Here is a 27,271-nt window from a genome sequence, read left to right on the forward strand (position 1 = left end):
ATGCCCAAGCTGAAACTCAACTACCATGGGCCAGAGCTGAGTCACTGCCCGACCAAGGAGGACACATCCTTCTTTCATGCTGGTTCCAGGGCTTAGAGAGTGAAGAAATAAAAATGACCCACTGGAAAATCGATGGGCTTCCCCACAGTCGTGATGTAATTAGCAGCCCTGCCAGTCAGTGCCCCTAAGTGCTTCGTGAAGCATTTCCTGCAAGATATTAAGGCCCCGTCCAATGGCTTTCCGATAACAGGAATCATACATCTGAATTTCATTCATTCAGAGATAAATTCCAGTGGCTGTTGCTCTTTACATGCAGCAGCAGAACAGCATTAAATATCTGGATGTCTTTCTGATTATATTTAGAACAAGAATGGAAGCCATGAATTAGAGTCCCACACTGGATGTGTTTATAGCTTGTGATCCATTTTACAGCCTTTTCCCTCGACACTTGGGTTGCTGAAGACATCATTGAGAGCTGGTTCAGAGGCCTCCAGTCACCTCTTGGCTTCACCCTCTGGAGCGGGGGTCTTGGGGTTTGGCTACAGCCCAAGGCCGGGTGTGGGTTTGCTCTTACCAACGCTGTTCTCACCCACAGTGCCACCAGTCATCCGTGTTTATCCAGAGACCCAGGCACAAGAGCCTGGAGTGGCGGCCAGCCTGCGATGCCATGCTGAGGGCATTCCCATGCCCAGAATCATTTGGCTGAAAAATGGCATGGATGTCTCAGCCCAGATGTCCAAACAACTCTCCCTCTTGGGTAAGAATGGCACAACAATCCCAGGGAGGGAATGAGAGGTAAAATCGTGGCTGAGCCTGTGGTGACTGGCACACAGGTCTCGTGGGCATCTGAGAGGCTAGTTGTTGGCCAGATTCCGGCGTACCCTCTGTATTTCAGCAGTGCCAGCCTGTCCTGGGCAGAGTCCCATGAATGATGGCTGCCTCCAGCCACACCCAAGGACTGTGTGTTTAGCTCAGTACTCTTCAAGAGATCCTGAGGTGGTGGTGGGGAGGGCACGTGAAAGGGTGTTCCCCTGAGAATGTCACCCTGAGCCACTATCCCTTCTACAGCCAATGGCAGTGAGCTCCACATTGGCAGCGTTCGCTATGAAGACACGGGGGCCTATACCTGCATTGCCAAGAACGAAGTGGGCGTGGATGAAGATATCTCCTCCCTTTTCATTGAGGACTCGGCTAGGAAGACCTGTGAGTCCACTATTGGCTCTGAGAGCATCACTGAGCTGTTTGGGAGTATTAGGGGGACAAGGGAATGCATTAACTCTCCAGGGCCACAGTCACCAACTGGGAGCCTCTGAAGGCTGGGATAAATCTATTTCCTCTGTCCACAAAGCTAGGTACAGAGGGTGACCTTCTCAGGCAACCTAGACAGCTCTGGAAATGTAGACGATTGAAGTCTCTGGTCAGGACACAGAGCCCAGGACCAGAAGGAAGCCCAAATACCCCAGCTCTAATGACTGGAAACTTGGTTCCAATGCCTTCATGCCCCAGGTGCTCCGTCCTAGCGGCCTGGAGGCTCTCAAGGCAGGTGGTGGTCCCCTCTCATCTAGGGTTTTACTTCCTTTGGTCTGAAATTCCAGAAATGAACCCCTTAAGGTATTTTTTATGTGTACTTTTGGGTACATGTCCCCACAGAGGCCAGAAGAGGGGGCGAGAGATCCCTTGAAGCTGGAGTTACAGGTGGTTATGAGCTGCCTGATGTGGGATGCTGAGAACTGAACTCTGCTCTTCTGGAGGAGCAACATGCTCTTAACCATTAGGCCATTTCTCCAGCCCCATTAGTAACTTTTTCATCACAGCGTGTTATAATTATTCTACTGCATTAATAGTTAATTTTGTAGTGCTTCATTTATAAATTGAACTTTATCATAGGTATGCATGCATAGGAGGAAACAGGCAGGAATGGGGTTCAGGACTGTCTGGTATGGGGGTGCTACTGGATTAGGACACAACTAGGAGCAGCGTGGCCTCTCCTCCAGGAATCATCACCCACCTCACCCACCTCACCCACCCTCCCTTGTAGCCACTGCCTCCCGTGGTTCTGCAAGCAGATTGCACGGCATGGATGGCGTTCAGTTCCTCTCCCTCAGACAGACTTCAACCTAAGCCTTTATCACTGAAAGAATGTTCTTCCTTGGAGAGTCCTAACTGAAAATGATTTCCTGGAAATCAGGGAGAGATGCTACACATTTGTTATTGTCCACAGAATCAGGGAGTAGGGATTAGCTGCTTGGATCCCAGAACCCAGTTTTAAAGATTCATTTAGAAAGCAAAAGCATCCTGAGACCCAGAAGTGTCCTCCTGGGTCCAGCATCATGGACTGATATTGTTGCTGGACCAACAAAAGATGCAGAGTCTCCCAATGCTGAGTGGGTACTGGAATGTCCCTCAATGGAGTGAACCAAGGAATCACAGCAGCAAAGGTCTGACATTGTCTTTTTTTCTTTCTCTTCCGGCTATCATGTCATGGCTCTCCTGATTCTCGGCTGCTACAGTAGCAAACATCTTGTGGCGGGAAGAAGGTACTGAGTGTGATTATCCTGTGTCATGCCTGTAATCACATGTGTTCTTGGTTCCACCATGGGCCACTTTTCCCTGACCCATCAACCTTTCAGAGCCTATGTACCCGAGTCAGGGGCTCCTAGGCAAACTCATGTGGCACACTCATGCACAGACCTACCTCAGTCTCCTGAGCATTGGGCACTGAGCCTGACACAGTCCATGTGAGGGATGGGGGCCAACTGCAATGTTGCTGACTGTGACCCTTAGTGCACTCTCTGGCTGCCATGTGCACTCAGCTTGAGCTCCGTGTCTTTTAAACAATGGTACAGTGCTAGGCCAAGGTTGCTGCAGAGGGACTCGGGTTTTCACAGTGGAGACTTGTAAAGGAACACAAGTCTGCTGGGGTCGCTGTGCACTGTAAGGACCAAAGGCACACACTGAAGTCACCTTAGAGTCCAGGGCGGGTAGGTGCTGCATTCAGATTAAATGATGAAGCATCAGCCAAAGCCCATCTCGCCTCAGTGACTAAATGCTATACCCTTCTCTGCTGATATTCAAGTCCTGGGGGATGCAGGAATACAGAAGCCAAGAGGAAGGGACCACAGGCCTCAGGGCACTCTCAAATCTTAATAGGAGAAAGATGACACAGACAAGAGCTGGGAGCTCTTTGGAGCCCCAGAGCAGAAACTAGATTTCAACAGAACCTTCTGGGGGGGGGGGGGGGCGGATCAGGAGGCTGGGTCTCCTGTGAGATTGATTTCGTGTTGAATGACTATTGACTCTCACATTCCCACCCACTGAGAGAGCACTGCACTCAGCCAGAAATGTAGCTATCTGTGTCTACAAACCCCATGTGGGCTACATTAAGCTGTCAATCTTATGTTGACTCTTCTGGTGACTGGCTTTCAAAGCAGCCCAGGGAGGCTGCGCCCAGAGTCCGTGTTTCAGCCCGAGGTTTGCCAGGTGGGCCGTTCATGACAGAGGTGTTTTGGCATGATGCCTCAGACAGAGATGCTGGGGGCAGCGCTGAGGCATGGGCACATAGCTAGCCTCATAGACTCTCCAAGGAACACCCAAGATTAGCTCTAGATTTCTGTCAGGTGCTCCCCAGACTGGGCATCTTTGGGGGACTAGGTTCCAGATGCTCAGCAGCAAGGGGGTACTGTAGAGCTGAGATAGGATATATTGGTTCCCAGCCTTGAGGACACTTCCACGGTCCCAATTGCATCAAGAAGTATTGTGGATGGGCTGTCTCCTCACCAGAAAAGTATGTTACACCCTCTACCGTGCTGCTGTGCCCCTATCAGTGGCTAGAAGTTCATGACCACACAGTGTTCACTCCTCCCAGGCCTCAGCGTGGGAAACATGTTCTATGTCTTCTCTGACGACGGCATCATTGGCATCCACCCTGTGGACTGTGAAGTCCAGAGACGCCTGAAGCCCACGGAGAAGATCTTCATGAGTTATGTGAGTTTCTGTGGCTGAGGCAGCTTCCATATCATGCACAGTCACAATCCAGAGGTCATGCTCCACATGTGCGTGCATGCATGTGAGACCGGGTTTCTTCAGCTCTGGTCATCAGGTGTGGGTGTGAGTCCAGGCTAAGGGAAGAGGAGGCAGGGCACTTCAGCTCTCCCTTCTCTCTCCGGCAGCTGTGAGGGCCAGCGCACACTGGGTTCCTGGCCTCTAGAAGTTCATGGTCAAATAATAGAGACAGCAAGGTGAACAGACAGCATCTAGACAGGTATTCTTGCAGTGACCTTTGGCATGGACACAGGTGAATAAACGCCGAGTTCCAGAGTTGCTGCCAATGAAACAGGAAGCCAAGTATCAAGTGGCAGGTGACAAGGATGGAGGAGATCCAGGGCAGCCACCCCCCCCACCCCCCGCTCCCATTCTCCTGGGTTACTCTGTTCTCTGTGGTTCCCTCAGCCTACCTGTCCCTGAGCTGTAGCCCCCTGACTCTGTTAGATATCAGGTCACAGTCCTGTTCTCCAGGACTTTGTAGCGTCCTGTGATGCCAAGTAGAGGAGACACTCATGAAAGAGGGGTCAGATGTGGGAGGCAGGGCACTTGACACACCCTAGAGTTGGGAGCACCTGTGAATGGACCCAACAGGGACCGGAGGGACGGGATGTTTCTCAGCTGAAGATGCAGGTCTGGGTACCATCTGCTGTGATTGTCAATAACTGAGAAATGGACAGGGGCATGTGCCGTTGGTGTGAGAGGGACATCCACCAGAGAGTCCTGACCCATCAACAACTCAGGACAGGCAGACTAAGAGAAACCAGTGAACAGGAGCAGAGTTAGGACAGGGTGACAGCAATCCAAGAGGACAAGGATCACAGACAGGGAAAACAATGTTCCCAGCTTTAAAAATATAAAATAAAGAGGACCGGAAGGAAGGAAGGAGCTCCTAGTTTTGTATAGAATGAGCAAGACTGGAGAAAAAGAATGAAAGGTTGATTTTAGACATACAAGTTAGAGATGCACATTAGTCACCACAGTAGAGCAAGGAGCAGCATGTAAGAGTGGAGTTCACAGAAGAGGTTTAAATAAAGACAGAAACTTGGTAAAGTGCTTTGCTTGCAAGCATAAGGACCTGAGTTAGAGATCCTTGAACCCACACTAAAGGGGATGCGGATGGAGAAATGGCTCAGTGGATAAGAGCACTTGCTGCTCTTGCAGGGGACCCAGCACTCACACGGTGGTTCACAGCCTTCTGAAACTCCAGTTCCAGGAGGTCTGATGCCCTCTCCCGGCCTCCAGAGGCATCAGGCACACACGTGGAATACATCCAAATATGCAAGCAAATTTTTTTTTTTTAAAGCACACGTTTGTAATCCCAGCCTGAGGAAACAGAGGCAAACAGATTGTAGGGTTCATTGGCTAGCTAGCCTAACATACATGGCGAACTCTAAGACACTGAGAAACCCTGTGTCAAAAAGAGTCATAGAAAAATGAGGCGGGCGGCACTGGGGGAATGGCATGGCCTCCCCAGGCCTTGTGCAAACGTGTACATGTATGAGCGCGTACACACACACACATACACCACACACACGGGAGTGGTAATTGTACAGGCAGTACCTAAAGCTGTAGGTTTCAAGGAGATCAACAAGGAAAGAGACTTCAGAGAAGAAATCCAGGAATGAGTCCTGGGCCATTCCACACAGAAAGATCTGCAAATTGAGCACATGGTGATATAGTATTGACCTTGGTGAGGAAGATGAGGGTCCAGTGAGAAGTTAGTGGCACGGCAGGGCTTGCATGCCATGTTCTACGTACAAATCCCAAGGAGTTTAAGTGAAAAAAGGGGATTCAAGAGAGTTAAGGGATAGGGACCCCAGAGATGTTAGAGAGGGTGGAAGACCAGATACATGGCTGTCTGTCTCCTTACAGGAAGAAATCTGTCCTCATGGGGAAGGAGACGCTGGACAGCCTTGCCAGTGGGCATCTGCAGTCAATGTCAGGAACCGGTACATCTACGTGGCCCAGCCAGCACTGAACAGAGTCCTTGTGCTCGATGTTCAAGCCCAGAAAGTCTTACAGGTAACAGCTCTTGGAAGAAGTGGGGAAGACTTGAAATCCTGGGGCAACACCTGGTGCGTGCACACTCTCCCATTCCTGTGAGAGGGGCTGAGCCTGGGGAGAGGCCCCTGTGTAGCAGTCTATCAAGTATACATTCCTGCGTACCCAGCATGATTGTAGATGAATGCTGGCACTGTAGTCCCAGGCACGAGAGTTCAGTCAGGGAGGCAGAGTGCAAAGCAGAGTTCCAGGCACTGTAAGAGCTGTGGAAAGCAGGGTTAGTGTGACCATGGTGCTGTAAGACTACTCACATAGGAAAAAGCAGGGTTAGTGTGACCATAGAGCTGTAAGACTACTTCAAATAGGTCCTCACTCCGGAGCTGAACAAAAGCTGGGATCTGAATGCCACCTAAGACACAGACTGTGGGGGCAGCACACAGTGATGAGGGGAAGAGCGGACCCAAGACAGAGACTGTGGGGGCAGCACTCAATGATGAGGGGAGAGTGGAGACAGTGAGTTTAGGAGTAGACAGAAGCCAGCTCCTTGAGGGTCCTGGGGGCCAACTGGGCTAAAGAATAAGATCAAGGCAGAGAAAGCCACCAAAAGGTTTCTGAGCACCAATACAGCTGCTGCTTTAAGAATTGCAAGAAGACAGAGCAGGGATTGGGTGGAACTTGTTCCAGACACAAGATGGTGAAGGCATCAGCATCAGAGGGCCGTGATAAGAAATTAACAGATTCACTTTGTTATTTTTAGTTATGTGTATGTGCACGTGAGCATCAGATCCCCTTAGCTGGAGTTACCGGCAGTCATGAGCCACTTCAGTACTAGGAACCTAGCTTCAGTCTTCTGGAAAAGTAGCAAGCACTCTTAGCCAGCCCTCCTAAAATTCTTCCTACTGGGTTAAATGTAAAGTTTGAGAAGGGACCAAAAGGGCATTATGTGGTTCTTTTGTTAGCTTGGGCATAGAATGGTTATATCATTTATAATATTTGATAGGTAAATAATGGCCCCCAAGACATTCCATCCCAGGAAAATGAACATTGCCTTATATAGCAAAATGGACAGTATAGGCATGGCTAAGGATTTTTCAAGTCAGGAGATCCTGGAAGATTGCAACCACAAGTATTTGTGTAAGGGAAACACAAAGGAAAGTTTGACCGCAGATGGAAGAGAGATTAAATATGAAATGGTGTCAGATATTTAAAGAGCTATCTCAAGTAAACCGGTCAAAGGAAAGATGGAGGCTGAAGCTGTCAATCTGAGTATCATCATCCCATGGCCTGATTAAATCTAGAAAACAGGCTGAGATCACCCAGTGTATACAGAGAAGAGGTCAAGGATGGAGGCCCGAGGCTTACTCACAGTTTAAGATTAAGAAGCAGAGAGACAGACATCTAAGAAATAGCCTGAAAGGAAGAAAGCCTGAGGCAGGTGGTACTTCACAGGCAGAGAGGGTCTCCAGAAGGCATTAGTGGCCTCTGATGTCGAGTATTGCTTTGGATGTTAGGAAATCTGAGAAGCAGCCATTGGATTTCCTCTTCTCACATCATAGACCACCTTAGCTAGAACAGCTAGGATGACAACAGTCAAGACAACCCTGGAGAAGGAGACTCCAGGCAGAATGATGGGGGAGAAAGTGTGGTTGGGGGACACAGGCCACTCACTGTATAGAGGGATTGCCATGCACAACTCAGAGTGTAAAAATGAGGAAGGAGTGCCAAAGAAATGTTACCCCAGAGTGTGCATGCTAATAGGAATAACCGTTTCCAGGCTCCTCCCATGTGTTGTCATGGTAGACAATTGTAGTGGACTCCAGTGCACACAGATGGGGACACCAGCCTTAGCCAGGAGAATATCCCTCCACTAGGTGCCACTAGGCAATTCAGGGGGCAGTAGGTAGATTACTTTCTTTTGGATTTTTTTTTTTCAGTGAAACAGAAGGAAGATTATCACTAGGGCTGGAGGTTTGAGGAGAAAGGTAAAAGCTAAGCATGGGATTGGATTGACCAGGTACATGTGCAAGGAATGCTGGGCAATAGTGATTACCAACTGAAGGACTATGACTAGAAATTTAACCAACCAGCAGAGTAGTCTCTGTCCAGCCCCTGTGAAATAGCATGTGCGAAGAACATTTGATACAGCCAGAGCTGTGGATTTTCCTGGTATATGCAACAGGTTTTCAGTTTGACTCCCATGGTCAGAGAACACATTGAGTCATTTTTATCTTTTGAACTCTACTAAAGCTCATTTTAAAACAGGGCTTGTGATCAACTTTGATGAATGTTTCATGTTTACTTTACAAGAACATGTATTCTAGTGTTAGATGAGCTACTCAATATGTGTCAGTGATGTCAAGTTGATTCATTGTGCTGCTCAGCTCTCCTTTCTCAGGTGACTCGTTTTGTCTGATCTATCAGCTGCTGAAGTGTGTTTTTACAACCCACTGTGGCTATAGAGTTATCTCCTTCCATGAGTTCTCTCCATTTTTGCTTTAAGATTATAGTCTCTTCCTGGGGGAAAGATTTTTTCCTCACAAAATATCCCTTTTATCTCTGGTAATGCTGTGAATCTGGGTTTTTTTTAAATAATGTTAGTATAGCTAAATTATATTTTAATTAGCATTCTCATGCTACAGTTTTTCCATCCTTTTACTTTCCAACCTCTCTATGCCTTATATTTAAGATATTCTTTCATAACATTTAAGTTTTATCTAGTTTAACTACCTTAGATTTTTACTTAAAATATTTGATCCATTCATATTTAATATAATTTGTACAGTTGAGTGCTTCTATCATCTTACCTTTTATTTAGCCTGTTTATGTTGCTTGCTTTTGGCTTTGCCAAAGATTTTTGTTCTTTTTCCCTCTGTTTATTGAAGATGTACTCACGTTATTAGTATCAGAGACTGCAACACATATCCTTACACTGATACTATCACATGTAAATTGTTACTTCATGTCTTGGCTTCCTTTCTCGCTGCTGTGCTAATGTGCTCTTGACAAAAGCACTTAATGGAGAAAGAATGTGATTCTGATCACAATCCATTATTGCAAGGAATCAGGTAGGAAGCTGAAGCAACAGTCACAGTACATTGATAGTTAGAAGCAGAGTACAGGGCTGGAGAGATGGCTCAGCAGATAAGAACACTGGCTGCTCTTCCAGAGGACCTGGGTTCAATTCCTAGAACCCACATGGCAGCTTACCACTGTCTATAACTCAAGCTCCAGGAGTTCTGACACCTTCACACAGATACACATGCAGGCAAAACACCTATGCACATAAAATAAAAATAAATTTTAAAAGAAAATAGAAAACAGTGAATTAGTAGCTGGGCAATGGTGGTACATGCCTTTAATCCTAGCACTTTGGAGGCAAAGGTGGGTGGATCTCTGTGAGTTTGAGACCAGCCTGGTCTATAAAGCGAGTTCCAGGACAGGCAGGACTACACAGTGAAACTCTGTCTCAAAAACCAGTGAATTAGTAAATGCAGGCTAGTTCTTAGCTCACTTTCTCCACTCTTAATCCAGAATTCCCGGCCTAGAGAATGGTGCTACCTACAGTGGAAGGACCTCCCACCTCAATTAACATAACCTAGATAATCTGACCTAGACATGCCCATTTCCCAGATGATTCTAATTTATGTCAAATATAAAGGTAGTAAGTCTTTCCTTCGGTCCGTCAGCTCCCCAAATAACGACACAGACACTTACTGTAGCTAGAGTTTCTCCAGTCCTGCCTGGCCCACAGTCAGGACAAATCTCCACCCACCAGTCCCACAGCTGCTTAGACCCAACTGAGTAAACACACAGAGACTTATATTGCTTAAACTGTTTGGCCTAATGGCTCAGGCTTCTTGCATCTTAAATTAACCCATTTTTATTAGTCTATAAGTTGCCACGTGGCTCATGGCTTACCGGTACCTTACATCTCGCTTGTCATGGCGGCAGCTGGCAGGGTCTCTCTGCCTCAGCCTTCCACTTCCCAGAATTCTCCTCTCTCCTTGTCCCACCTATACTTACTGCCTGGCTACTGGCCAATCAGTGTTTTATTTATTAACCAATCAGAGCAACACATCTAACATACAGAACATCCCACAGCAACTTACTAATTATGAAAGCTCGGCCTTACCTTGAGCTTGTCCCTCTAGGTCTTACAATTTAAATTAACCCATATTTTTAAGTCTACAATGTGTCTTTTACCTCTTTCCCATTCTGTGTGTCCGACTTGTTGCATGTCTCCATGGCATCTCCTGTGGGCTTCATTCATCCTCTTCCCTCTGCCTGGAAGTCCCACCTCTCTCTCCTGCCTAGCTATTGACTGTTAAGCTTTTTTTCTTTTTTTTTTTTTTCTTGGTTTTTCAAGACAGGGTTTCTCTTTGTTGCTTTGCGCCTTTCCTGGAACTCGCTTTGTAGACAAGGCTGGCCTCGAACTCACAGAGATCCGCCTGGCTCTGCCTCCTGAGTGCTGGCATTAAAGGCATGTGCCACCATGACTCAGCTGGCTGTTCAGCTTTTTATTACATCAGGCACAGCAATACCTCTTCACAGTGTACAAATATCCCACAAAATAAATTTTAACACTAGCCATCACATTTCATTTCCTCAACATTAAAATGCTAACTCCTTTAACCTACCTTCTTCCTGCCTTTTGTATTATTACTGTATATAAATACACATACATGCATATATCCAGGCAATAACTGATATTTACCCATATATTAACTTTCTAGTCCACTTCCTTTCTGAGGTAGGTGGTAGTTGTTCTGACAACATCTCACTCCATAGGCCAGGCTAGCCTTAAACTCAGTCCTCCTGCCTCAGCCTCCAAAGAACTGGAATGAGGTCACTTTTCTTAGTTTGAAGTGAAAATATTTTCTATTTCTGCATAATGCTAGATGACAGTTACCTTCCTTCAGCGTTTTAAGACACCCTCCAGATGTCTCCCTTTGCTGCTGGACCAACTGTATCTTCCCTCTAGCCTCCGAGGTCCTCTTTGGCCAGCACTTTAACTGCCATGCTTCTCATGTGGTGATCTTTGGAATTTATTCTGATTCAAGCCTTCGAGAGGCTCCTGAGTTTGTGGACTGAACATTTAACAGATAGGAAAATTCTCAGCAATTATGTCTTTAACTATTCTGCTGGCTCAGGCTCACTTTCTTCCTCAGGACCCCCTCTTTAAAATGATTTGTCTTTCCATCGTATCCCACATGTCTTCTTTTGTTTTGTATGTCCTAAAATATGTCTTTCAGTTTGCTAATCCTACCTTCTCCATTAAATATGGATTTGCCTATTGTTATATCAGATAATTCATTTTTACCTTCAAATTTGCTATTTAATTCCCAGATTCATGTAATTCATATAAATTCTTTTTTGTTGTTTGTTTTTGGCTTTTCGAGACAAATTCTCTGTGTAGCAGCTCAAGCTGTCCTAGAACTCGCTTTGTAGACCAGGCTGGCCTCAAACTCACACAGATCAGCCTGCCTGCAGAGTGCTGGGATTAAAGTCTTGTGCCACCACCTTACTTCATATAAATTCTTAATTGTCCTCTTGTGGCCCTTCACATTATGATTTTGAAAGGTAAAAAGATATCTGCCTCTTGAAATGCCTAGTGATTTTTTTTAATCCAAACATTCTACGTATTTTTAAGTTGTAAAGTCTTTAAATGGCTGTCATCCACCAGAAAGGATTTAGCCTTTCATCTGCTAGGCAGAAAGAGTAGTGAGTTGATCATTTTCAAATTTCTTGAGGGCCAAGTCTGCTCAGTCCATCCCCTAATCCCAGGGCTTTTAACTCTGGTTCTTGCTCCTGCCTCACTTCAGCTCCTGAGTGCAGTGAGACCGTGGAAAATCCCATTCTGAGTGTAATCCACTTTCGGCTTAGTTCTTCAGCTCCCTCTTTCACAGTACTGAGCAGGAGCATGAAATCTCACAGGATGGGGTTAAGTAGAAAGGGAAGACAATGGCTACTGTCTAAACACCAAGGAAATTTTGCAGTGAAGAGAGCAGATGAATGGGATGCATGCGAGAGAGAGTCTTTAAAGAGAAAGATCAAGGGCTGGAGAGATGGCTCAGCCGTTCAAGTCCTCAGATGGTAGCGTTGCAGTGGGACAGAAAGCTCCCAGTAGGATCATGGCAGTGCTGGGTGCCAAAGCCTTTGATAAATGTATTAGTCACTTGTCTTCTTGCTGTGACCAGACGCCTGACAAGAAGCAACTGAAGGGAGAGGGTCTGTTTGGGCTCGAGGTTTGAGGGTCTGGTCCATCACAGCAGCAAGCATCTCCAGTGGGTAGCGGCTGCTCATCTTGAGTCTACATTCAGGAAGAGAGATGAAGGCTGGTGTTCAGAACGCCTTTTTCTGTTTCCTTTTTCAGTGAGCCTTGGGCCCAGTCTGTGGAGGGTGCAGCCCACATTCTCCTCTCCTTAGTTAAACTGTTGTGTGACTCCTACTTGGTCTTAGTAAAAACCCCTGACCCTGGTATCAGGATGAAAGCTGAAAGATCAGAGAAGCAGAGCAAGCCACAGCCACCTCCTCTTACCTCACCAACTCCTCAGCCTGAAAGAGGCAGAGTTCCTGTCTCCTCCTGCCTCAGATTCCTTTCTCTGTCCAGCCATATCACTTCCTGTTTCAACCTTCCTAGTGCTAGAATTAAAGGTGTGTGCCACCACTGCCTGGCTCTGTTTCTCTTTTAGACTGGATTAATCTCATGTAGCCCAGTGTGGCCTTGAACTCACAGAAATCCAGACAGATCTCTGTCTCCTGAGCACTAGGATTAAAGGTGTGTGCCACCACTGCCTGACCTCTATGGCTAACTCTGTCCTCTGATCTTCAGGAAAGCTTTATTTCCTAGATTACAAATAATGTATCACCACATTAAACCTCTCCAGGAACATGCTCACCAGAATAGCTCGAGCTGTGTCTCCTGGGTGATTCCAAAACCAGTCCAGATGAGAGTAAACACTGACCACCAGAGTAAGTGAAAGCAGGGGCCAGGAAGCAGGGATACATGCCAGGCTCACAGGAGGTTACATCGACCTCAAGGGTCGGTCAAGGCTAGAAAAGTAATTAGAGATTCTCCTTGGGACTTGGGTGGATGCTATCAATTAGAACAAGGAAGTGAAGTGAGTCGTGACAGTGGGGAAGGAAGACATTTCAGCAGGGAGCAAAATCACAAGTTTAGTTCTACACATTAGGGGGAGGTCCTCAACAGAGAAGACTCTTAGTCAGGAGGAAGTAGAGAAGCCAGAGAGGTCAGTGGAGTACTTCTAAAAGAGAGTGGTGAACACATGAAGTCCTGCAAAGTTAAGAGGAGGGCCATGAAGTGACAGATGAACTTTTGAGGAGGTCTGGGACACCTCACCACAGAGATGGCAGCAGAAAATGAGAAGTGGGTAGGGGGCTCAAAAGACATTTAGGGAAGTTTGGGCCAATGTGGATGGAGTTGGTCATTTTTTCCCCACAGACTAAAAAGGCTAGACTATGGTTGAAAGTGAAATTTCAGAAATTATGTTGACGAGGTATAAGTTATGTTGGCGGAGGAAAAGCCATTGAAACCATGGAGAAAGTGGGGCTTTGGGGACATGTGCTGGCTCGTTTTATGTCAACTTGACACAAGCTACAGCCATCTGAGAGGAGGAAGCCTCAATTGAGAAAATGCCTCCATAAAATGGTGCTGCAGCCAAGCTGCCTGTAGGTCATTTTCTTAATTGGTGATCAGTGGAGTAAGGCCCAGTTCATTGTGGGTGGGGCCACCCTGGGCTGGTTGTCCTGGGTTCTATAAGAAAGCAGGCTGAGCAAGTCATGAGGAGCAAGTAAGCAGCACTCCTCCACGGTCTCTGCATCATTTCTTGCCTTCAGGCTCCTGCCTTGTTTGTGTTCCTGTCCTAACTTCCTTCAATGATGAAGAGTGGTGTGGAAGCATAAGCCAAATAAACCCTTTCCTCCCCAAGTTGTTTTGGTCATGGTGTTTCACCACAGTAATAGAAACCCTAAGACAGGGCTTATCCATATGGATTTGAAGGCATCAAACGTGGGGGCCAAATGGGCAGAAAAAGATGACAGAGAACCTATGTCAGCCTCTTCACTGAGCATGGGGGTTATGAGAAAAGCTGGTGGTTCATAGTCTAGTGGCATTAGTACCAAGGAGCAGTTTTGTAACAAAAACTATACTGTGAGGCTGGAGAGATGGCTCAGCAGTAAAGAGTGCGTGTTGATCTTTCATAGGAGTTGAGTTTGGTTCCCACCACCTACATAGTTGACTCACAACCATCTGAAACTCCAGCTCCAGGGGTCTGAAACACTCTTTTCTGACCTCCTCAGGCACCTGAACTCACACACAACATACACATAATTTAAAAAAAAAAAAAACTACACTATAAAAAGAAAAGAGCATTCTTGTGACAGGGCCTTGGGAGAAGCTATAGCCTTGGCAGGTAGCAAACTTTCAGGTGCTGCCATTTAAAAAGGGGGTGTGTGCCTGCATGATGCTGTAGTCTGAGTCCAGAACCTTCGACTGATCGACGTGCAACAAAGAGGCAGCACAGAGTGGAACAAAGGGAAGAGCTGGGTAGCAACAGGTGGCCTCCAAATCTACCTCAGATGGTCATGGGAAAGGACCACTCACCAGGACCCAGACGGATGCTCAGGGCCCAAGAGCCCCCAAGACTTCCAGGAAGACTAAAAAGAGTCCCCCTGGAGCTGGTTCTTGAGTGGAAGTCTTAAAGATTCTGTGCTCAGTCTCTGTCCAAGTTAGACCTAGGATACCTTAGGTGAGATACGAGCAAGAAACTAAGTTATTCAAAGGGGACAACTCACGGAGTCCCTTGCCCTCTGAGGACAAAGCCCATGTGAAGGCTTGTACACTGAGTTTCCAATCAGGATTATTGGCTAGGGTTTGAAGCCAGCTTGCCAACTCCCCTAGTGAGATAACCACATACACACAAGTCCAAAATGAGCATCATGTCAGCCTCAGCAATGACCAACTTGTCACTATTTCTTTTCAAGTCCATAGGTGTGGACCCTCTGCCAGCCAAGCTGTCCTATGACAAGTCGCATGACCAAGTGTGGGTCCTGAGCTGGGGGGACGTGCACAAGTCCCAACCAAGCCTGCAGGTATGTGGAGCATGTTGAAAGCTGGCACTCAGACTATAGCAAGATTTTGTTGCAATAAAATGATTGTCTCATGCTTCCCTGGGTGGCCACCTATCCCAACTATTTCCACAAAGGCTGGAGAAGAAAGCAGGAAACAGTATTAGCAAGCTTTACCTGTCCATCTGAGAAGAAACTCTCAGTTGAGAAACTGTTGAGAGCAGAGTAGCCTGTAGGCATGTCCATGGGTGAATAGTCTTGATTGTTAATTGAAGTAGGAGGACCCAGTCCACTGTGGGAGGCACCATCCCTTATACAGGTGGTTCTAGGCTGTATAAGAAAGCTAGCCAAGCATGAGCCTGTACCCAAGCTGGCAAGCAGCAGCCTCCAGGCTCCTGCTTGAGTTCTAGTCTTGACTTCCTTCAAAGATGAACTGTGACTCTGAAGTGTGAGCCAGATAAATCCTTTCCTCCCTAAATGGCTCCAGGTCAGAATATTTTATTACACCAACAGAAGGAAACCAGAATCAGCCCCGAGCAATGCCCCCATTAGGCAGTTCACAGGGCATCTTCAACCAGGACTGCTACTGCAAACCCTGTAAAATGGTCAAATTCTAATGTCCTGACAACCCAGTCCCTACCCAGCCCCACCACACCTGCTTCTCCTGAGTCAGTAACTCTGAGAGTCAAACAGAATGAGCCTCTGGAGTCCAGACAGTGAAAAGAAAGGCAAGATCTTCTCCTTGGAATGAACAGACTGTCTAGAGAATAGTGTTAAATCAAGTCATGAATGTGGGCTCTTCCCATTTGCTTTCTGTTGTTATAACAAAATACCTGAAGCTGGGTGATTTATAAAGGAAAAAAATCTGTTTTCTCTCATGGTTTCATCTAAGACCAAGCAGCTCTATCTGGTCAGCCTCTGGCGAGAGATCATAGGCAGCAATGCTGCCTGCCATCATGGTGGACGTGTAGAAAATGGAAGATGTACGTGGAAGGGCACCTGTGCCAGGGGGTGGAGAGAGAGGCATGATATTCCCATTCTTGTGAGAACTCACCCATCCTAGAAGGACCACTTTAATCCCTTCAAGAGAATAGAGATACAGCCGGGCAGGAGTACTGAGTAATCCCAGTACTCAGGAGGCAGAGCCAGGCAGACCTCTGAGTTCGAGGCCAGCCTGGTCTACAGAGTGAGATCTAGGACAGGCACCAAAACTACACAGAGAAACCCTGCCTCAAAAAACCAAACCAAAACAAACCAAAAAAAAAAAAAAAATAGGGATTCATGAACTAACAGAGCCCAAGAAGGTCCCACCACCTTTCAACACCACAGCATCGGAGGCCACGCCCCAACACGAGTTTGGTGGAGAGACACTCTATTGAAACTACAGTTCTAACAGATAAACAGGAGCAGCAGCCCAAGTGCTTAAATCCACAGAGAAAGCACATAGACAGTGCTAATAGCATGTTAGGCCACAGGTAGTGATTTCCCCTTGGTCCTGGCCCACCCAGCATGGCTCTGAAGCCCCTACTCTGTACCTGCTGCCTTCTGAGAAGAGGCTGGGCTCTGATGATCTGTGGGAATCCTCCCCACACCAGCTAGGGAAGTTTGACACTAACTGGCATTGGGTGTGCCTGGTCCTGCCTCTCTGCCCAGGGATCCACTAAGCCCTATGAAAAAGTCACTTGATGGTCAACTCAGTTCTCCTAAAAAGCAGTGCACAGAACCATTTGCATACATGGAGGAGTGAACTCATTACATACAAATGAATGATTTGGGCCACTAGGGTTGAATGTCTTTAGAATCCACAGAAGTAAATGGAGACAATTCTGCCCTGTTCTCCCAGCCCTTGCAGGACCCAAGGGGGAGATACCAGGCCCAGGTCCCGTGAACCTGACAATCCAAAGAACTTGCCAAAAGTCCTGGGAGCCAAAATAAAGGTCTCTGAGAACAGAAAATGAGCTGGAAGAGCTGTGGGGACTATATTACTAATTTTTCTCTGTAACCAAATACCCTCTGAATTGCGCGCACGAGCACAGCCCACCACAATGGGCACAGCCCTTCACAGCAAGGGAAGCATAGCTGGCAGGAATACCTCCCAGGTGTGGCAGTGGGAAGGGATGGCTGCCTGCTCACATCTCAGTGGCTAGGATGCAGACAGGGTACCGCAGACAAAGTCAGGTTGTACTCGTCAGGGTCCTCCTTCCCTCAAGCAGCCCACTTCCTCCAGCGATCGTCACCTCCCAACACTGTGTCATCAGCTGGAGAGACCAAGTGTTCAAACCCGTAAGTGTGTGGGGGACATCATACAGCCAAACCAAAACAGGGACAGATTTCCTGAGAATGCGGAGAACAAAATCCAAGGAGAGACTACCAGAAAATTGGTCATTTCAACTAAAAAGGAATTTAACTGGCTTCCTAGTTTAAAACTGCAGTGATTTAAAAAGAGGAAAAATAAAACTGCATCTTTATGAAGTAACCTGTAAGAAAAAGAAAATCTTCCTGAATGGAAAACCTGTGAAGATTTAGAGATGTGGAACAGGATCCCTTAATATTCAGAGAGAGGTGTGGGGTCACTGTTGGGATAGAATCAAACAGGAAATGTGTTAGGCATGGTACTACTCACCTATAATCCAAGCACTGGGGAAGCCGAGGCAGAAGGATGCCCACGAGTTCCAGGACAACCAGGGTGACATAGCGAAACTATTGAAAAAGAAATCAACAAATTTGGAACAGAATTGCTGAGTTAAAGAATTGTAATCATGCCAGGCTAGATCTCTAAGTTGGAGGACAGCCTGGTCTACAAAGTGAGTTCTAAGACAGTCAGGGCTGCACAGAGAAACCCTGTCTCAAAAAAAGAACTGTCATCATGTGGATTCAACAAGATCTAGGGCTGGAGAGAGGGCTCAGAGTGAGGGTGCTTACCACACAAGCCTAACAGCCCAGGTTCAAATCCCCAGAAGCCGTGTAAACATGGAAGGAGAGAACTAATTCCACAAAGTTGTCCTCTGCCCCCCACACATGTGCCATGGTGTGTGCATGTATGCTCATCCACGCGTTCTCAAAGAGGGCTCCACAACTCCCAGTCCTAAACAATGAGAAATAATATGTCTCTTGGTACTTTTTAATAAAATGCTGAACTCCAAGAAAGGAAACTCTGACAAGGGAAGCCCCTTGGGGCTAAAAAAACAAATTGCCCATCAAAGACAGACAATCGGGTTGACATTAGACCTCTCACCTGCAACAGTAGCTGAAGACCACACGTGACATCAACGTGGTTGGAAGAGCAAAGAGCTGAGCATCGATAGTCCTGTCCAAGCAAAGACACCACTTACCCAGGAAGACAAGAGGGTGTGTGTGAGCATCCAGGGGCTCAGCTCTAAAGAAGCCTGAGGGGACATCAAGGAAAGATATGACAAGCATCGGATGAGCCAGACCAGAGACATTATCACAGTGTAGAGAGAAAGGAGGCACAGCATTGAGGGACAGAGGAGGTTTAAGAGAGGGCTGGAAGTGTATATACATAAAGCTGGAGAATTAGGGACCGAAAGACAAATAAGAATATAGTAAGTGTAAGTTATTGTAATCAAGAGTGAGTGGAGGCAGGGCAGAGTAAAAATGCAAGTCTCACTTTCTTGGGATAAGAGTGGAGAAAATGTTGGAGCATGAATATCCTATTTCTCCAAATATCTCTTTTTAAGTTTGGTTTGGTTTGGTTTTTTGAGACAGGGTTTCTCTGTATAATAGTCCTAGCTGTCCTGGAACTCACTCTGTAGTCCAGGCTGGCCTTGAATTCATAGATATCCGCCTGCCTCTGCCTCCCAAGTGCTGGGATCAAAGGCGTGCGCCACCACCCCCAAGCTAGAATTCTTTTATTAATGATTTTTTTTACTTTTATGTGCATTTTGTGTTTTGTTTGTATGTATGTCTGTTTGAGGATGTCAGACATCCTAGAACTGGAATCACAGACAGTTGTGAGCTGCCATGTGGGTGCTGGGAATTGAACTCGGGTCCTCTGGAAGAGCAGCCAGTGCTCTTAACCCCTAAGCCATCTCCCCAGCCTGTTTTTGTTTTTGTGTGTGTGTGTGTGTGTTTGTGTGTTGTTTTGTTTTTAATGTGCTGGGGATGTGACTGTAAGTAGTGTGATTATCTGACGTGCATAGAGCCCCAGACTCCATCCCCAGCACCACAGAAAATCATACATGGTGGCATATGCCTGTAATCTCAGAACCTGGGAAGTAGAGGCATAAAGATCAGAAGTAGAAGGTCAGCCTCTACTCCACAGTGAATTTGAGGCTAGCTGGGCTACTTGAGAAAGACCTGTCATTCATAAATAGAATTATTTGATTGGGCTTTAAAAAAGAAAAACATAGGGAGGTAGAGGCAGGCGGATCTCTGTGGGTTCGAGGCCAGCCTGGTCTACAGAGCAAGCTCCAGGACAGGCACCAAAACTGCACAGAAAAACCCTGTCTCAAGAAAAAAAAAAGAAAGAAAAAGAAAAAGAAGAGAAACATTAGAAATAGTTTTTTTTTTTTCAAGAAATATAAAGCCAAGCCTAGTGACACTGGCATCACAGTTACTCAGGAGGTAAAGGAGAGAGGTTCAAGGCCTGCCTAGATAGTAAAGTGAGTTCAAAGCTAGCCTAGGCAACTTAGCCCTTACCTCAAAAAAGAACAAGTGTGGCAGAGAGAGAGCTCAGTCAGTAAAGTGCGTGTGTTACAAACACTGGGCCCTGACCCCCACCCCCAAGCCCAAGCCCACAGGGGAAAAAGTGAATGTGGTGCCAGCTAGATGGCTAAGTGAGAGGGGACACTTGCTGCACAAGCCACCCACCAAGTTCCATCCCTAGAACTCACAGTGGAAGGAGAGAAACTGACCCCCAAAAGTTGTCCTCTGACCTCCATATTCACACCTGCCGTCTCTCACACAAAACCAATTTTTTTTTTAAGCTGGATATGGGGGCTCTGGGGAGACTGAAACAGGATGATTCCTGGGACTCTAACCAGCCAACCCAGTCTACATAGCAAATCTCAGGTCAATTCAAGAAACTGCCTCAAAAAGAAATAAGAGGGACATAGAGTTAAAGAGACAAGTGGTTAGAGCACTGGCCATTCGTGCAGAGGACCCAGTTCTGGTACCCAGCAACAGGGTGATTCACGGCTATCCGTAACTCCAGTTCCAGCGGATGTGACGCCCTCTTTTGATCTCTGCAGGCATGCACATGGTACACATCCATATGAGCAGACGAAACAGTCATGCACATAAAATAAATATCAAAAATAGATTTTAATTTTTAAAAGGAAGGTGCACCAACACCCAAGGCTGGCCTCTGGCCTGCACATGTGCATGCATGCATTTCTGAGTTAAAGGGACCAGAATGCAGCTCCACGCTAGAACGCTTTCCTACCACATCCAAGGTCCTAGGTTTAGTCTCCATTACCAAAAACGGGGGGAAAGACATGAGAGATGTAATAAAAGGAGAGACCTCAAGACTTGAAACCGTGGTAACAGTTGATCAAAGGGATGCTCATGAGAGAGAACGCAAGTCCTGGGTGAGGTGGCTTCGAATTTAAAAGCTGTAGACAGCAGGAGAGACTTTCATGATGATGAATAGCTATGTAAATGTATAAAGCAGTGATTAAATATAATATAGCTTGATCAAAGATGGGCCTAAATTGTACATACCAAGTAGAGAAAATAACACATTGAGAAAGTCCATCCACACAGACAAGGAGCTGAATTTAATATATAGGAAACATTTCATCTGGTAGAGTTCTTTCACATGCGTATAGATACAAAAGTATTTCACTAATCTAAGGAAAGTGTCAAAGGTTTTGCAAAATTAGATGATATGGGCTGTAATATCTGATAACCAGAAGGTAACCTGGGTGCTAGAGAGAGGGCCCAGCAATTGGGTCCTTACCACTGTTGCAGAGGATCAAGTTTGATCCCCAGTATCCACAACAGGAGGCCCGCAACCACCTACAATTTGAGCTCCAAAAGATCCAATGCCCCCTTCTGCCCTCTTTGCACACGTATGCATGCACACACAATTATTTTAAGTAACCTTAAAAAAAAAAAAGTTCCTAGATACCAATAAAAAAGCTGTATGTGACCGTGCACACCTATGACCTTGAAACTCTGAATGCGAAGACAGAAATCTTGGGAGTTCAAGGCAGACTGGAATATATAGGGAGACCCCTGTACCCCAAATCCAAAACACACACAACGAAAAAGACTACAGGTGTGGGCAAAGATTGTGCTGTTAGTACTTGTAAAGCATTGGAAGTATTCTATCCCTCCTTCTAAATATTCATTATGCAGGAATTTGTTAAATTTTGCCCTGGCTGTATGGAGGTAAGTCCATGCATGAAGCAACCAGTTTTAACCATAAAGCATCATCACCAATTTTACCCAGTGGTTTTTACCCCAGGCCCAGCTTTCAGTGGCCTCTAGCTTGTCCCTCTAGACGTTACTTCTCAGTTGGCACTGTCCACCCATTTAAGGAAGAATCTCAGCCTCTTTGTCCCCTCCCTTCTTTCCAGGTAACCCCTGATGCTACTCTGCCATCTGGGTCTCTCTCCTGAGATGAGCCTACAGAATCAGGGGTCTTTCAGAATTACCTTTGTGGCATCCGTGGGCTCAGCCATGTGCTAGGACACAAGGCCAGGGCCAGAAGAACCTCAGGGCTCAGGGAAATAAAGTTGACACACTGCATCGGCTCAATGGTCCATGGTGCTGTGTTTGATGAGGCCACCTCTGAATATAGGGTGTCAGGGTGGTGAAGCGTGAGTGACGCTGACCGACGACAGCCTGTAATTTTCCATCTCTGTTGTAAGCTGAAATGACAGGCCTGGTGTCAAACAGCGATTGCATGCTGCCTTGGAAGTCTCAGCCATGTTTCCCAGACACTCTCTTAGATCCAGTGTCCAATCCTTATATTTTCTTAATGCCCAGTTCTATGAGCTTCTCTCCCACGAACTTGTCAAGAAAGCATCATCCTGCCATTTGTTAAACAAGAAAAAATCACAGGAAAATACGCTCCGTACAACTTCAAAAATCACTTGGAGACTAGAAATCGCAGCATGCATCCCTCTGCTCCAGCATCTTGCCTGCTGACATTCCCCCACCCCCAAGGCTAGCATGGAGATACACAAAGACTCCAGCCTCCAACCTGCCTGAACAGGCAGGCCAGCTGCTGTTTGTTTTGTCATGAAAGAGAGAGCCAGAAGGCAGTCCCTTTCCTAAAAGGCAAAGTGTGCATGCTTCAAACTGTGTGTTCAGCAGGCCCCACCAGAAACTGCCCTTGTCTGTAGGCTGGCTTTGGGCTGCAAAAGACCTGGGTCCTTTCTACTACTGCCATGGCCACAATATGATCGGAAAAAAAAAAAAGTTTTTCTCTCCTGGTTGAGAGTTGAGGGTCTGCTTCCTATCCCCAGTGCCCTTGAACTAAAATTGCCTGTGAGCTGGCCAAGCCCACACTGTAGTGTAGATGTAGTGTAGATGTGCCTCTTTCTGGGCAGTGGCCTAGAACCTACAGATGGATGACCATATACAGAAGGCAGGGGGTCATAGGCCACCTTGGTTAGCCAAGTGGCTTCACCCAGGGGACCAAGTTTTGTCTCACCCTGTCTAACCTCTCCCTCCACCTAGCTACCCTTGCCCTGACTCAACAACACTACAGCGATACACACCAGGGGGTGGATCTACTTGCTTTCTGCCAAGTCTACAGGGCAGACAGAAAGCATGACAGAGGCAATCATGCTCCAGTTTGTGCAAAGCATGGGACCAAAATCTTTACATTAGGAAGCAAGTCCCTTTTGCACAGCCAGAGTCACGCTGCAAAATGCCATCATGGCATGAGTGACAGCCCTGCAGGATGTCTGCTTTCTCACCAGTTCTGGGGTCTCACTTTCTGACAGCAATATAGGACAGAAATTCCCAGAAACCTATGCTAAGGCACCTAGCCTCGAAGCAAATAAACTCCAGATTAGGGAGATGGCTCAGTCAGAGTGCTTGTCAGGCAAGCATGAGGACCTGAGTTCCAATCCCTGGAGCCCCCATTTTAAAAAAGAAGCCAGTCATGGTAATACACACTTGTAATTCAGTGCTGAGAAGGTAGAGGCTCACAGATACGTAATTAATTACAAGTCAGTGAGAGACCTGGGCTCAGACACTCGGAGTGGACAGGACATGAGAAATGATACCCAAGGTTGACCTCTAGCCTCTCCTAGCATATGCACACCTGTGCACACACACGTGCTTGCCCCACACAAACATACAAAAACACTAAACATGTTCAATAATGTCCTAGTCCACGAGAGCATTGCTCAAGCTCCTTCCCTGAGGTTGAGCAGAGATGCAAACACCAGAAGTGAGGAAGGCTGTCTCTGACACATGACCTCACCAAGGAGGGAATCTTCCTTGGAAACCCAGGTTCCCTAGGTCCTCACCCCACCCTCCTGCAGGGTGGCAGGAAGCAGACTGCCAGGTCTGACTAGAGCGGGGAATAGCCAGTCTGGGCCTTCACCTCCCGCTCCAGGAAGAACTGGCGCCTAATCTCCACATTCCCAAACAGCTCCCACTTGACTCCTGTCCCTTCCCTGAGACTAGGGCTTACCCACCATCTATCTCTCCATCTGGGGGTCTACAGCTGAACATGCACATACCCAGAGCTCCAGCCCCTCCTGAACGGGCGCCTCTCTGTTACAGGTCATCACTGAAGCCAGTGCTGGCCAGGGCCAGCACCTTATCCGAACACCGTTTGCAGGAGTGGATGACTTCTTTATACCCCCAACAAATCTCATCATCAACCACATCAGGTAGGATTGGTCCGTCATGACTCTGCAGGGCCGTGCTCAGCCCCACCCCGTCTGCCTGGGCAGTCATACTCCCGTCTCCCTCTCAATACTTCCTGATCTGCCTTTGGATAGAGAAGTGAACACCCTACCCCACCACCACACCCCCGGCACAGCAGACCCAGAGCCTGGTTCCCCTGCTAAGCATACCTTCTAATTAAAGTGTTCCCAGTTCCCAGAGTCCTTAGGGACTGGCCACTCCCCTTCCTTCTTCACTTCATAGAGCACCCACAGGCTCTGCAAAAGTCCCCTGCTGTGCCGTCAAGACCCCAGAGATCTCACTGCGTATGCCACTATGTACCAACGTCAGACACTGTCTTCAGGAAGAAATGATTCATTTCTGCATGCTGAGGCTGGGCACCTAAAGAGGACAATAGCCTCCCTAAGAACCCCTTCCCTGCAGGGCCTCAGAGCTTGAATGCATGCATGAGACCCCCATCAGGATGCTCAATCCAGCCAGAAGTGGTGCTGGTGCAGATGCTCCTGAGTGGCTTTTTAAGTTCAAGTTCCTTTTTTAGGGCATCATTTTCTCCCTCTGCTTCTTTAAGGATGCTTTCAAGCCCATGTCTGGGACATTTTGCCCACTCAGGAGATGCCTTTTTTTTTTTCTTCCCAAAGGAAATTATAGAAACCGATTTGTCCTATTCCTTTAAGCGCATGCATTCAGCACCAAGGGCCTTTGTGAGCAAGATACTCGGGCACAGGATCTCAGGGGAAGTCTTACCTCAAGTCAGATCTTCCATACTTGCAGTCAGTCTCCAACAGCATTTCAGGAAGCCAGATGAGATCAAGTCCCATCTGCTGGGGGCTCCCTCTGGGATCTGATCCTTCCCAACTGCCCTGGAAAGAGACAGAGCTCTTTTAGAGTCCCTGAAGCTCAGAGAGGCAAGCAGCTGGTCCTAGACTTTGTAGCCAAAGGGCATCACAGCACCACCAGGCCATGTGGCTTCTGGGGCAAAAAGCTGCCCGAGGTTCTTCTTGCCCACATCATGGATGCCAGAGGGGAGACCACGCTGTGCATTCGTCCCCCAATGTCAGGATTACAAACAGGAATTCTGTCCTTGTTTAGCTGCATCTGTGGCTTCAAATTCTGACTTACCAGACAGCTCAGGAGCAGGCTGACTGACAAGGGTCCTCGTGACAGTCCAGGCAAGAGTCAGTCTTTTTCTCCAAGGCCTGCAAGCCCAGATCCCCACCCCAGCTAACATACGCTAAGGAAGTGGCCCAAAGGCACCTCCAGAGAAAAGCCATTGAGGGCCTTTCCTCCCGCCTTTCAAAAGCATTTTTTTTTTCCAAAGATGAGTGGGTTTTGCAAACACGCAAATCCAAGAACGTTTGTACTCAACTGCATGTGGCTGAAGAGTGTAGATAACTGACTCTGGAGGTGTCCCCTGCAGAATGATAGCTCTTATTACTAGACCATTAGATGGCTGAAGGGTTAGGATGCCATCATTTAAAACAAATGACAGATGCCCTCTGCCCCCACCAGTGGCCGTGGGCTCTCTGACCTCCATTGCTCTCCCCCCCCCCCAGGTTTGGTTTCATCTTCAACAAGTCTGACTCTGCTGTCCACAAAGTTGACCTGGAGACTCTGATGCCCCTCAAGACTATCAGCCTGAAGCCCCATGACTGCATGCCTCAAGCCATGGCGCACACCCACCTGGGCGGCTACTTCTTCGTGCAATGCCAGCAGGACACCCCCACCTCCGCCGGCCCACAGCTGCTCATTGACAGTGTCACAGACTCGGTGCTGGGCCCTAACACTGACATCACAGGCACCCCCCACGTGTCCCCTGACGGACGCTTCATCGTCAGTGTCTCCAGCAAGGGCCCCTGGCTGCATGTGCAGGAGGTCACGGTACGGGGGGAAATCCAGACCCTATATGACCTAAAAATAAACCCGGGCATCTCAGACCTGGCATTTCAGCATTCCTTCACGGAAGGCAATCAGTTCAACGCCTATGCCACTCTCGACAAGGAGCCAGACCTGCTGTTCCTCGAGCTGTCCACCGGGAAAATGGGCAGGCTGAAAAACTTAAAGGAGCCCCCCTCGGGGCCAGCCCCACCCTGGGGCGGACCCCGCAGAATCCTGAGGGACAGCGGGCTCTTTGGACAGTACCTCCTCACGCCGGCTCAAGAGTCGCTGTTCCTGATCAACGGGAGACAAAACGCCCTGAGATGCGAGGTGTCGGGCACAAAGGGTGTGGCCACAGTCGTGTGGGTCGGGGAGGTATGAAAGGGTCCCGTCAGGAACCTTGGGTCCAGGAGTACCACCTTAGTCCTGACACCAGAGCCCCAACCAGGCGCACTGTACATTTTCACAGACAAAAAAAGCCAAACCCTGTCCTTCGCTTTGTGGTTCAACAATGATCTCCTTGCAAGTTCCCTAGTATAAGGTATGCGCTGCAACCAAGATCGGGGGGGGTTTCCATTCAGAAGTATGATTTAATGCCTTGAGCTGTGACGAGAACACATGCTGCTGTGTGCAAGGAAATCACCTCTGTTCCTGGCTGCACACCACGTCGCCTGGGGACACCACAGAACCGAGGGATCCTGCTGCCCAGGCTGACGCTTCCGTCGGTTGCCTTCACATAGTCATTATCCTCACCCGCCAGCCCCAGCCAGTGCCCTGAAGGAGTGGCCTGGGCAGTGGGGTTGAGCAGGGCTGTCCCTCTTTAGCGGGCTGGCCTTCTACCCCTTCTGGGGACTTCACTTGCCCCATCCCGGATGCTGCTTGCTTGCTTTTCCAGCTGAGTGCTATACCCCTGCGGGAGAGCCTCCGAGACTTACTACACCTTGGGGAATGGGGAAATCACTTGCTTTATTTTGGAATTTTTTGATTAAAACTAATTTTTTTATAATCTCAGATGCGAGGATGCAGAGAGATGCTCTCCAAGGCCTGGTTATATTCTTCCCTGCCTTAGGCCAAGTCTCTGAGGGGAGAGGGTCCCAACAGTACATCCATGTGCAGAAAAAAATAGACATCCAAGAAATAGTGGCCCTCCACACCATTGTGTTGGCCCAAGTACAGCCCATAACTACCATGTTAAAATCCGTGCTGGGTCCCCAAGAGACCAAGCTGAGCCCTGTGTGCCTGCTTTTCACCATAGAAAGGCAACACGTTATTAAGGAAGCCTAATGCGCCAGCATAAGTACAGACCCAGGGCAGACCAGGCTTTCCTGGTAAGGCGTAGGCAGCCTCTGAGCGCAATGCCAAAATCCAGAAGCCATGAGTGCCATCCATCCAGAGTTCTAAGGCTGTATTTCTGCAGGAGCGGTCGGCA

General features: G+C 47.6%; 1 protein-coding gene across 1 annotated transcript; it reads left to right on the forward strand.

The window, feature by feature from the left end:
- Fstl4 (follistatin like 4) lies at positions 1-27,271 on the forward strand. Its single transcript, XM_059270631.1, has 7 exons — positions 1-82; positions 596-757; positions 1,069-1,203; positions 3,866-3,984; positions 5,917-6,066; positions 23,842-23,951; positions 25,521-27,271. Exons 1-7 carry the CDS (start codon positions 1-3, stop codon positions 26,221-26,223), a joined length of 1,461 nt encoding a protein of 486 aa, XP_059126614.1. The 3' UTR covers positions 26,224-27,271.

The sequence above is a fragment of the Peromyscus eremicus genome, chromosome 8a, assembly GCF_949786415.1.
Source record: "Peromyscus eremicus chromosome 8a, PerEre_H2_v1, whole genome shotgun sequence".
In the NCBI taxonomy this organism is placed as follows: domain Eukaryota; kingdom Metazoa; phylum Chordata; class Mammalia; order Rodentia; family Cricetidae; genus Peromyscus; species Peromyscus eremicus.